General features: G+C 48.4%; 1 protein-coding gene across 1 annotated transcript in view; it reads left to right on the top strand.

Annotated features, from left to right (window-relative positions):
* LOC115205598 (coagulation factor VIII-like) overlaps positions 1-10,499 on the top strand; it is a 33,929-nt gene extending 23,430 nt beyond the window's left edge. Inside the window, exons 25-26 of the mRNA XM_029771741.1 lie at positions 9,390-9,572; positions 9,826-10,499. Coding sequence (XP_029627601.1) covers positions 9,390-9,572; positions 9,826-9,981 — 339 coding nt within the window. The 3' untranslated portion in view covers positions 9,982-10,499. The remainder of the gene's footprint in view (positions 1-9,389; positions 9,573-9,825) is intronic.
* Positions 10,500-13,136: the final 2,637 nt, after the last annotated feature.

Below are 13,136 nucleotides of genomic sequence, written 5' to 3'. Positions count from 1 at the left end.
GAGACTTTTTGTGGAAGGTACTACACCGCGCACAGACCCCCTCACGCACTCAATGTTGTCGAGATACATTGAGTTTCCTTGTAGGCCTATTTGGCAGGGAAACTGTGAAGCCAGCTCTACAGCCTGTTTCTGAATGAGTCTTTTATTAAAGAATGTGAAACAATGTTTCTGTTAGATCCTTTTCATGACATCATGCATAGCTGTTCTTTATATGGCCTAAAATAAATGTGTTCATATGGTCAGAATATTATCTGTAGGTTTTAATGAAAAACAATAAGCATACACATTTAATAACAGACTCAGGTATTCTGCCACTGTGTACTCTCTGTTTAGAGACAGATAGCGTTCTAATTTGTTCTGTTTTTGGGTTGATTCTTTCCAGTGTTAAATAGTTAACTTTTTGCTTTCTCATAATTTGGTTGTGTCTAATTGTGTTGCTGTTCTGAGGCTCTGTGGGGTCTGTGTTTGTGAGGGGACTCTTCTCTAGGTTAATCTCTCTGTAGGTGAGGGCTTTGTGGTGGAATGTGTGGGCATCGCTTGCTTTTAGGTGGTTGAAGGATTTAACAGCTTTTTTCTGGATTTTCATAACGAGGTAGTATAGTCCTAATTCTGATCTGCATTGTTTGGGGGTTTGTGTTCTACACAAAGTATATTTTTGCTGAATTCTGCATGCAGAGTATCAATTGGATGTTTATCATATTTTTTTAATTATTGGTTGGTGAGCGGACCCCAGACCTCACAACCATAATGGGCAATGGGTTTTATAACTGATTCAAGTATTTTTAGCCAGATCCTAATTGGTATGTCGAGGTTCATGTTCCTTTTGATGGCGTAGAAGGCCCTTCTTGCCTTGTCTCTTAGATCGTTCACAGCCTTGTGGAAGTCACCTGTGGTGTTGATGTTTAGGCTGAGGTAGGTGTAAATATTTGTGTGCTCTAGGGCAACAGTGTCTAGATAGAATTTGTATTTGTTGTTCGGGCTACTGGATCTTTTTTGGAACACCATTATTTTTGTCTCACTGAGATTTACTGTCAGGGCCCAAGTCTGACAGGGCCCAGGTCTGTCAGGGCCCAGGTCTGTCAGGGCCCAGGTCTGACAGGGCCCAGGTGTGGCAGAATCTGTGCAGAAGATCTAGGTGCTGCTGTAGCCCCTCCTGGGTTGGGGACAGAAGCACCAGATCATCTGCAAACAGTACACATTTGATTTCTGAGTCCAGTACGGTGAGGCCGGTGTGCTGCAGACTGCATCCATTTTAACATTTGCTCAGTACATTGTTTTCACTGAGGACATGTTAGAGTCTGCTGTTAATGATAATGCATAGGATTTTTCAGAGATTGGTTTTGACCCAGATTCCACGGTAATTATTGGGGTCAAATTTGTCTCCACTTTTATGGATTGGGTCCTTGGTTCCAAATATTGGAGAAGATGTCTGAGCTGAGGATGATGTTAAAGCGTTTATGTATAGCCAATTGGAATTTGTGATGTGTATATTTTATCATTTTATTTAGAATACCATCAACACCACAGGCCTTTTTGGGTTGGAGGGTTTTTATTTTGTCCTGTAGTTCATTCAATGTAATTGGAGAATCCAGTGGGTTCTGGTAGTCTTTAATACGTTTTTGCTGTTTTTTCTTTGTTATAGAGCTGAAAAGGTGTGGTTTATCCGTACATTTCCATTTTGGATAGGTAGCTTTTTGTGTTGTTGTTGGTTTAGTGTGTTCCAATTTTCCCAGAAGTGGTTAGATTCTAAAGATTCTTCAATTACATTGAGCTGATTTCTGACGTCCGGTTCCTTCTTTTTCCATAATGTACAGTACCAGTCAAAAGTTTGGACACACCTACTCATTCAAGTTTTTAAAATGTATTTTTACTATTTTCTAAACTGTAGAATAATAGTGAAGACATCACAACTATGAAATAACATATATGGAATCATGTAGTAACCAAAAAAGTGTTAAACTGTCATGTCCTGGCCAGTATATAAGGTTAATTGTTTTGTAGTTTGGTCAGGGCGTGACAGAGGGTATTTGTTTTATGTGGTTCAGGGTGGTGTGTTTGTTCAAAGGGGGGTTTGATTTAGTATTTCCGGGGTTTTGGTTTATAGTCTGTTTATGTATTTCTATGTCTAATCTGGTGAGTGTGTTTCTATGTTGGTTAATTGGGGTTGGGACTCTCAGTTGAAGGCAGGTGTTGTCTATCTGCCTTTGATTGAGAGTCCCATATATAAGGGTGTGTTTGTGATTTGGGGGTGATTGTTCTGTGTTCAGCCCTAGGCTTTGCCAGACTGTTTGTTGTTCGTTCGTTTTCGTGTTTTGTTGTTTTGGAGTGTTCTTTTGATAGTTAAATAAAAGTCAAAATGAGCATACACGTACCTGCTGCATTTTGGTCCTCTTTCACCGACGACAACCGTGACAGAATCACCCACCACTCAAGGACCAAGCAGCAGAGGAAGGAGCAGACGGCGTTCGAGTTGGACTGGCGGGAGAAGTGGACTTGGGAAGAAATTAACCTTATATACTGGCCAGGACGTGACAGTACCCCCCCCTTAAAGGTGCTACCCCGGAAGCACCTTAACAAAAAAAAAATACCCCCAAACAATACCCAAAAGAAAAATTCCCCCTTACTAAAGGGAGGGAAGGGAGGGTGGCTGCCGTCAACGACGGCACTGTGCTACACCCCCCCTCCCCAACCCACCTATTTTTGGAGGTGGCTCCGGCTCAGGCCGTTCCAGGCTGTCTGGGCAGTCTGGCAGCTCGGGACAGTCTGGGCAGTCTGGGCAGTCTGGCAGCTCGGGACAGTCTGGGCAGTCTGGGCAGTCTGGCAGCTCGGGACAGTCTGGGCAGTCTGGCAGCTCGGGACAGTCTGGGCAGTCTGGCAGCTCGGGACAGTCTGGGCAGTCTGGCGGCACGGGACAGTCTGGGCAGTCTGGCAGCTCGGGGCAGTCTGGGCAGTCTGGCAGCTCGGGGCAGTCTGGGCAGTCTGGGCAGTCTGGCAACTCGGGACAGTCTGGCAACTCGGGACAGTCTGGCCACTCGGGACAGTCTGGCCACTCGGGACAGTCTGGGCAGTCGGGACAGTCTGGGCAGTCTGGCCACTCGGGACAGTCTGGGCAGTCTGGCCACTCGGGACAGTCTGGGCAGTCTGGCCACTCGGGACAGTCTGGGCAGTCTGGCCACTCGGGACAGTCTGGCCACTCGGGACAGTCTGGCCACTCGGGACAGTCTGGCCACTCGGGACAGTCTGGGCAGTCTGGCCACTCGGGACAGTCTGGGCAGCCTGGCCACTCGGGACAGTCTGGGCAGCCTGGCCACTCGGGACAGTCTGGGCAGCCTGGCCACTCCGGCAGTTCAGGGCAGCCTGGCCACTCCGGCAGTTCAGGGCAGCCTGGCCACTCCGGCAGTTCAGGGCAGCCTGGCCACTCCGGCAGTTCAGGGCAGCCTGGCCACTCCGGCAGTTCAGGGCAGCCTGGCCACTCCGGCAGTTCAGGGCAGCCTGGCCACTCCGGCAGTTCAGGGCAGCCTGGCCACTCCGGCAGTTCAGGGCAGCCTGGCCACTCCGGCAGTTCAGGGCAGCCTGGCCACTCCGGCAGTTCAGGGCAGCCTGGCCACTCCGGCAGTTCAGGGCAGCCTGGCCACTCCGGCAGTTCAGGGCAGCCTGGCCACTCCGGCAGTTCAGGGCAGCCTGGCCACTCCGGCAGTTCAGGGCAGCCTGGCCACTCCGGCAGTTCAGGGCAGCCTGGCCACTCCGGCAGTTCAGGGCAGCCTGGCCACTCCGGCAGTTCAGGGCAGCCTGGCCACTCCGGCAGTTCAGGGCAGCCTGGCCACTCCGGCAGTTCAGGGCAGCCTGGCCACTCCGGCAGTTCAGGGCAGCCTGGCCACTCCGGCAGTTCAGGGCAGCCTGGCCACTCCGGCAGTTCAGGGCAGCCTGGCCACTCCGGCAGTTCAGGGCAGCCTGGCCACTCCGGCAGTTCAGGGCAGCCTGGCCACTCCGGCAGTTCAGGGCAGCCTGGCCACTCCGGCAGTTCAGCGCAGCCTGGCCACTCCGGCAGTTCAGCGCAGCCTGGCCACTCCGGCAGTTCAGCGCAGCCTGGCCACTCCGGCAGTTCAGCGCAGCCTGGCCACTCCGGCAGTTCAGGGCAGCCTGGCCACTCCGGCAGTTCAGCGCAGTCTGGCCACTCCGGCAGTTCAGCGCAGTCTGGCCACTCCGGCAGTTCAGCGCAGTCTGGCCACTCCGGCAGTTCAGCGCAGTCTGGCCACTCCGGCAGTTCAGCGCAGTCTGACCACTCCGGCAGTTCAGCGCAGTCTGACCACTCCGGCAGTTCAGCGCAGTCTGACCACTCCAGCAACTGTTGACTGGCGGGCAGCTCCGACGACTGTTGACTGGCGGGCAGCTCCGACGACTGTTGACTGGCGGGCAGCTCCGACGACTGTTGACTGGCGGGCAGCTCCGACGACTGTTGACTGGCGGGCAGCTCCGACGACTGTTGACTGGCGGGCAGCTCCGACGACTGTTGACTGGCGAGGCTGGGTTTACGCACTTGCCGTTTAGTGCGGGGAGCGGGAACAGGACGAGTCGGACTGGGTGGACGCACTTCCGGGTCCGCACGAGAGACAGGAGCTGGAAACCCAGGGCTATGGAGGCGCACAGCCGGTCTAGATCTTACCTCCTGCACAACCCGCCTTGGCTGGATGGAACTAGTAACCCTGTACGAGCGGAGTGCTCGTACAGGGCAGACTGGGCTGTGCAGGGGCCTGATGGTAGCCGTGCGTAGAGCGGGAGTTGGGTAGCCTGGTCCTCGGAGGGGTACCGGCGACCAGATGCGCTGCGCAGGCATCCTCCTACCAGGCTGGATGCCCGCTCTAGCACGGCACCTGCGAGAGGCTGGAATAACTCGCACCGGACTGTGCGTGCGTATGGGTGAGAGTGCGCTTCTCAGCAAAACATGGCGCTCCCCACCTCATACGCTCCTCCATATAACCACGGGTAGCTGGCTTCCGGCTCTTCCTTCGCCTAGCCAAACTACCCGTGTGCCCCCCCAAAAGAAATTCTTGGGGGTGCCTCTCGTGCTTCTCCCTCAGCGCGTCTCTGGCCTCGTACCATCGCCTCTCCGCCTTGGCTGCCTCAATTTCCCACTGCGGGCGCTGATAATCCCCAGCCTGATGCCAAGGTCCGGCCCCGTCCAGAATTTCTTCCCAAGTCCACTTCTCCCGCCAGTCCAACTCGAACGCCGTCTGCTCCTTCCTCTGCTGCTTGGTCCTTGAGTGGTGGGTGATTCTGTCACGGTTGTCGTCGGTGAAAGAGGACCAAAATGCAGCAGGTACGTGTATGCTCATTTTGACTTTTATTTAACTATCAAAAGAACACTCCAAAACAACAAAACACGAAAACGAACGAACAACAAACAGTCTGGCAAAGCCTAGGGCTGAACACAGAACAATCACCCCCAAATCACAAACACACCCTTATATATGGGACTCTCAATCAAAGGCAGATAGACAACACCTGCCTTCAACTGAGAGTCCCAACCCCAATTAACCAACATAGAAACACACTCACCAGATTAGACATAGAAATACATAAACATAGACTATAAACCAAAACCCCGGAAATACTAAATCAAACCCCCCTTTGAACAAACACACCACCCTGAACCACATAAAACAAATACCCTCTGTCACGCCCTGACCAAACTACAAAACAATTAACCTTATATACTGGCCAGGACGTGACAGTTTAACACTTTTTTGGTTACTACATGATTCCATATATGTTATTTCATAGTTGTCTATGTTTATGTATTTCTATGTCTAATCTGGTGAGTGTGTTTCTATGTTGGTTAATTGGGGTTGGGACTCTCAGTTGAAGGCAGGTGTTGTCTATCTGCCTTTGATTGAGAGTCCCATATATAAGGGTGTGTTTGTGATTTGGGGGTGATTGTTCTGTGTTCAGCCCTAGGCTTTGCCAGACTGTTTGTTGTTCGTTCGTTTTCGTGTTTTGTTGTTTTGGAGTGTTCTTTTGATAGTTAAATAAAAGTCAAAATGAGCATGCACGTACCTGCTGCGTATTGGTCTACCTTTTCCGATGACGATTTCGCACTATCGTCAGAAGACGAAGACAACCTTGACATAAACAAATCCAAATATATTTTAGATTCTTCAAAGTAGCTTTTGACTGGTACTGTATTTCATGTTTCTTGGCCCAAGCAAGTCTCTTCTTCTTATTAGTGTCCTTTAGTTGTGGTTTCTTTGCAGCAATTCAACCATGAAGGCCTGATTCACATAGTCTCCTCTGAACAGTTTATGTTGAGATGTGTCTGCTTGAACTCTGTGAAGCATTTATTTTGGCTACAATTTCTGAGGCTGGTAACTCTAATGAACTTATCCTCTGCAGCAGAGGTCTTCCTTTCCTGTGTCGGTCCTCATGAGAGTCAGTTTCATCATAGCGCTTGATGGTTTTTGCGACTGCACATGAAGACACGTTCAAAGTTCTTGAAATGTTCAGTATTGACTGACCTTCATGTCTTAAAGTAATGATGGACTGTCGTTTCTCTTTGCTTATTTCAGCTGTTCTTGCCATAATATGGACTTTGCTGTCATCAAGGCATAGGGTGGCTACTTTGAAGAATCTCAAATATATTTTGATTTGTTTAACACTTTTTTGGTTACTAAATGATGCCATATGTGTTATTTCATAGTTTTGATGTCTTCACTATTATTCTACAATGTAGAAAATAGTCAAAATAGAGAAAAGCCCTGGAGTAGTTGTGTGTGAAACTTTTGACTGGTACTGTATTTCTGTATTGTTTTAGTGATTCACCATAGTGAAGGTGTAGGCTCAGGTTTTCTGGGTCTCTATGTTTTTGGTTGGATAGTTTTCTTAATGTCTTTCTTAGATTTTTGCATTATTCATCAGATATACAGTTTAGGCTTTCTACTGCCAAGTTTACACCTTCACTATTACAGTGAAACGTTTTGTCCAGCAAGTTGTCTAATTGTAATTGGATTTGTTGCCAATAGTTTTCTGGTATGGTTTCTACACTACTTTCTTTCCATCTATACCGTTTCTTAATAGTATGCAGTTTATTCGGCTTTAGATGCCTCATAATTGAATATTGACCTGTCACAAGTAGATTGTGATTTTGCTGTGATCTGATAGGGGAGTCAGTGGGTTGACTGTGAACGTTCTGAGAGACTCTGGGTTGAGGTCTGTGATAAACGAATCTACAGTACAACTGCCAAGAGATGAGCTGTAGGTGTACCTACCATAGAAGTCCCCTCAAAGCCTATCAGTGACTATGTACAGACTCAGCGTGCGACAGATCTGCAGGAGTCGTGACCTGTTTTTGTTGGTTGTTTTGTCATAGTTGTGTCGAGCAGGGCATATTGGGGAGGAAATGCTGTCACCTCCAGGTAGGTGTTCTTGGACTCTCTCACTCGCTCTCTCACTCTCTCTCATGGGCCTCTCCATTATATCTCTCGTTCTTTAGCTAATCACATTTACTGCCTTGCTCAGAAAACACTGAACAATGGTGATTTGCCATCTTATCAGATTGGTGTGTTTCTTTTAAGGGTTGGTAGGATATGAGCAACACTTGTGATTGCTAGATAAAGGTCAACTGTGTCAAGTGTTCTCTGGAACAGAATAGTCAAAGATAGGTGGAGAAATCATGTAGAATCTGTGATAAATGTATATTGCGAGAGTGACCTTTATGTTCTTTCCCTGGAAGACACTCTAGGAATCAATCAAGAGATACAATTGTTTGTCATGGTCACATGCTGCGGTGGAAGTGTTGTAAGTTAGGGTTTTTCTGTTCCAGTGTCAGTCTCCCAGTCTCTATTGACCGCCATCCTTTGTTTCAATTGTTTTAATTCTTGTTTTTAAATACTTGTTCCTGACAAAACCAGCATCTGGACCTAGCTGCTCTGCTGTGCACAGTGTTAACCAGCATCTGGACCTAGCTGCACTGCTGTGCACAGTGTTAACCAGCATCTGGACCTAGCTGCTCTGCTGTGCACAGTGTTAACCAGCATCTGGACCTAGCTGCTCTGCTGTGCACAGTGTTAACCAGCATCTGGACCTAGCTGCACTGCTGTGCACAGTGTTAACCAGCATCTGGACCTAGCTGCTCTGCTGTGCACAGTGTTAACCAGCATCTGGACCTAGCTGCACTGCTGTGCACAGTGTTAACCAGCATCTGGACCTAGCTGCTCTGCTGTGCACAGTGTTAACCAGCATCTGGACCTAGCTGCTCTGCTGTGCACAGTGTTAACCAGCATCTGGACCTAGCTGCACTGCTGTGCACAGTGTTAACCAGCATCTGGACCTAGCTGCACTGCTGTGCACAGTGTTAACCAGCATCTGGACCTAGCTGCTCTGCTGTGCACAGTGTTAACCAGCATCTGGACCTAGCTGCACTGCTGTGCACAGTGTTAACCAGCATCTGGACCTAGCTGCTCTGCTGTGCACAGTGTTAACCAGCATCTGGACCTAGCTGCACTGCTGTGCACAGTGTTAACCAGCATCTGGACCTAGCTGCTCTGCTGTGCACAGTGTTAACCAGCATCTGGACCTAGCTGCACTGCTGTGCACAGTGTTAACCAGCATCTGGACCTAGCTGCTCTGCTGTGCACAGTGTTAACCAGCATCTGGACCTAGCTGCTCTGCTGTGCACAGTGTTAACCAGCATCTGGACCTAGCTGCACTGCTGTGCACCGTGTTAACCAGCATCTGGACCTAGCTGCTCTGCTGTGCACAGTGTTAACCAGCATCTGGACCTAGCTGCTCTGCTGTGCACAGTGTTAACCAGCATCTGGACCTAGCTGCACTGCTGTGCACCGTGTTAACCAGCATCTGGACCTAGCTGCTCTGCTGTGCACCGTGTTAACCAGCATCTGGATCTAGCTGCACTGCTGTGCACCGTGTTAACCAGCATCTGGACCTAGCTGCTCTGCTGTGCACCGTGTTAACCAGCATCTGGATCTAGCTGCACTGCTGTGCACCGTGTTAACCAGCATCTGGACCTAGCTGCTCTGCTGTGCACAGTGTTAACCAGCATCTGGATCTAGCTGCAGGGCTCCTGAGAGGCGCAGCAGTCTAAGACACTGCATCTCAGTGCTGGAGGCGTCACTACAGACCCTGGTTGTATCCTGGGCTGTATTACAACTGGCCGTGATTGGGAGTCCCATAGGGCGGCGCACAATTGGCCCAGCATCGTCCGGCGTTAGGGTTTGGCCGGGGTAGGCCGTCATTGTAAATAACAATTTGTTCCTAACTGACTTGCCTATTTAAATAAAGGTTAAATAAAGGTTAAATATAAAACGCTGTGCACAGGGTTTATATTACTGTATTACACCTCCTATAACCCTCCCCCTTCCTCCCTCCTCCTCCAGGCCAATAACCCCCATGAGTGGCTGCAGGTGGACTTCCTGGTTATGAAACGCATCACAGGGGTCGTCACTCAAGGGGCGTGGTCTATTCTGACTCAGATGGTGGTGACAGAGTTCTCCGTAACCATTAGCGACAACGGCCACTCCTGGTCCAACGTGTTTGACGAGGGAACGCAAAGAGAGAAGGTATCACACACACATCACTCATTATCATCAGATTTATCACAGGCTACATTTCAGTACACACACACCTTCCTTAGCATGTAGGGGAAAATGTAATCCGAAACCTCAGAGAAAATGCCACCAAAGCAGATTTACGAAATCTGATTTTGTAAAGAGCACAAACAGTGACAACGCTGTAACATCTTTAACTTTTCGAGTTTACGAACTGGGTTTTGTGAGCCAGCTCTGTTTGACTCTGCCTCCTTCTTCCTCCCAGATGTTCTTGGGGAACAGTGAGCCAGATGAGGAGATGCTGAACCTCTTTGATCCTCCTCTGTTTGCCCGCTTCATACGGATCCACCCCAAAGGCTGGGTCAACGACATAGCCCTGCGCCTGGAGTTCATGGGCTGTGACACCCAGCAGAGACACTGAGAGACAGGGCAGGGGGCCTCACTGTGCAGCTCCACACTCAGGCCCACCTCACCTTTGTCTCTTCTATTTAATGAGCATAGCAGTGACGTGATGATCATGAAATAGTCATGTCATTGATGGATGAACAGAGTGAGTGAAGTTTAAAAGGTTTGTTTTGCCAGGATCAGAGTCATATATGATATGCTGTTGTAGTAAGTGTCTATTGATGAACTGAGAACAGCTCTTAGGTCTGGTCACTCCACTATCAACAGTATAACACATTACGTCAGTTTATGAAGACTGACTCTCACAGACGGTTTGTCTCATGTACAATATATACTACTACAAACACTATGACTTCAGACATTCCAGATGTGATCAAATACATGTAAATAGTACAGTATAACAATTATTTCTATCTGGATGTGACTGTGACTACAGTAATCTGTACAGTACTGTATGTATATGCAATGTATCATATGCACTGAGGGGAGAGGGATAGAGTTTATATTGTTAAATAAAAATGTGAATTATATCAAGCCTGGTCCCAGAGGTCAGTGTTGCGACACTCCCCTGCATGCACACACATCCTCCCATGCTTTCTCATCATGTCCTGTTCACCATCTCCCTTCCGTGACAGGAAGCAGTTTTGTCTTTGCTCCAGGAAGGGGGATATTGGCAGTGGCTCGGTGTTTCTCTATGATTAGGGAGGGTTGTTTCACATTCCTTTACCTCATTCCTGTCTCTCCAGACTGTTATTCAGTCTTATCCACTTCTCACAGTCTCTCAAGCCATTGGCAAGTGCGATTGATTTGGTATAAAAACAGACACGGAGAGAGGAAGACAGCAGTGTGTGTATATGAGATGGAGAGCAGTGTGTGTATATGAGAGAGAGAGAGAGAGAGCAGTGTGTGTATATGAGAGAGAGGGAGAGAGAGAGAGAGCAGTGTGTGTATATGAGATGGAGAGAGAGAGAGAGCAGTGTGTGTATATGAGATGGAGAGAGAGAGAGAGCAGTGTGTGTATATGAGAGAGAGGGAGAGAGAGAGAGAGCAGTGTGTGTATATGAGATGGAGAGAGAGAGAGAGAGCAGTGTGTGTATATGAGATGGAGAGAGAGATAGAGAGCAGTGTGTGTATATGAGAGAGATGGAGAGAGAGAGAGAGCAGTGTGTGTATATGAGATGGAGAGAGAGAGAGAGCAGTGTGTGTATATGAGAGAGAGGGAGAGAGAGAGAGAGCAGTGTGTGTATATGAGAGAGAGGGAGAGAGAGAGAGAGCAGTGTGTGTATATGAGATGGAGAGAGAGAGAGAGCAGTGTGTGTATATGAGAGAGATGGAGAGAGAGAGAGAGCACTGTGTGTATATGAGAGAGATGGAGAGAGAGAGAGAGCAGTGTGTGTATATGAGAGAGATGGAGAGAGAGAGAGAGCAGTGTGTGTATATGAGAGAGATGGAGAGAGAGAGAGAGCAGTGTGTGTATATGAGAGAGAGGGAGAGAGATAGAGAGCAGTGTGTGTATATGAGAGAGATGGAGAGAGAGAGAGAGCAGTGTGTGTATATGAGAGAGATGGAGAGAGAGAGAGAGCAGTGTGTGTATATGAGAGAGAGGGAGAGAGAGAGAGAGCAGTGTGTGTATATGAGAGAGAGGGGAGAGAGAGAGAGAGCAGTGTGTGTATATGAGAGAGATGGAGAGAGAGAGAGAGCAGTGTGTGTATATGAGAGAGAGGGAGAGAGAGAGAGAGAGAGCAGTGTGTGTATATGAGATGGGAGAGAGAGATAGAGAGCAGTGTGTGTATATGAGAGAGAGGGAGAGAGAGAGAGCAGTGTGTGTATATGAGAGAGAGGGAGAGAGAGAGAGAGCAGTGTGTGTATATGAGAGAGAGGAGAGAGAGAGAGAGAGCAGTGTGTGTATATGAGAGAGAGAGAGAGAGAGAGAGGAGAGAGGTGGGTGTATATGAGATGGGAGAGAGAGAGAGAGCAGTGTGTGTATATGAGAGAGAGGGGGGGAGAGGGAGAGCAGTGTGTGTATATGAGATGGAGAGAGAGAGAGAGCAGTGTGTGTATATGAGAGAGAGGGAGAGAGAGAGAGCAGTGTGTGTATATGAGATGGAGAGAGAGAGAGCAGTGTGTGTATATGAGAGAGATGGAGAGAGAGAGAGAGCAGTGTGTGTATATGAGAGAGATGGAGAGAGAGAGAGCATGTGTGTGTATATGAGAGAGATGGAGAGAGAGAGAGAGCAGTGTGTGTATATGAGAGAGATGGAGAGAGAGAGAGAGAGAGCAGTGTGTGTATATGAGAGAGGGAGAGAGAGAGAGAGAGAGCAGTGTGTGTATATGAGAGAGGGAGAGAGAGAGAGAGAGCAGTGTGTGTATATGAGAGAGATGGAGAGAGAGAGAGCAGTGTGTGTATATGAGAGAGATGGGAGAGAGAGATAGCATGTGTGTATATGAGAGAGAGAGAGAGAGAGAGCTGTGTGTATATGAGAGAGATGGAGAGAGAGAGAGAGCAGTGTGTGTATATGAGAGAGAGGGAGAGAGAGAGAGAGCAGTGTGTGTATATGAGAGAGATGGAGAGAGAGAGAGAGCAGTGTGTGTGTGTATGAGAGAGAGGGAGAGAGAGAGAGAGCAGTGTGTGTATATGAGAGAGAGGGGAGAGAAGAGAGCAGTTAGGAGAGAGAGAGAGCAGTGTGTGTATATGAGAGAGAGGGAGAGAGAGAGAGAGAGCAGTGTGTGTATATGAGAGAGAGGGAGAGAGAGAGAGAGCAGTGTGTGTATATGAGAGAGAGGGAGAGAGAGAGAGAGAGCAGTGTGTGTATATGAGAGAGAGGGAGAGAGAGAGAGAGCACAGTACAACAGCAAGCAGCTGACACTAATTGAGGAGTCCATAAACACAAACAACTTTTGGCAAAATTGGAAAAAACTAAAAAAATCTAAACAAGAGGAATTAGCAATACAAAATGGTGACATATGGACAACCCATTTCAAAACACTCTACAACACCGTTCAAATTGACACAAACGCAGAACAACGCCAAATCCATGAGAAGTTGAATGGATTAGAAAAAGCTATAAAGGACAATCAAAACCCATTGGACTCCCCAATTACTGACCAGGAGCTCTATAAGAAACTTCAGGCTCTCAAATTTAAAAAAGCCTGCGGACCTGATGGCATCCT

This window comes from Salmo trutta, chromosome 13 (assembly GCF_901001165.1).
Source record: "Salmo trutta chromosome 13, fSalTru1.1, whole genome shotgun sequence".
NCBI lineage: Eukaryota > Metazoa > Chordata > Actinopteri > Salmoniformes > Salmonidae > Salmo > Salmo trutta.
This window is presented reverse-complemented; position numbering and strand designations above follow the sequence as displayed.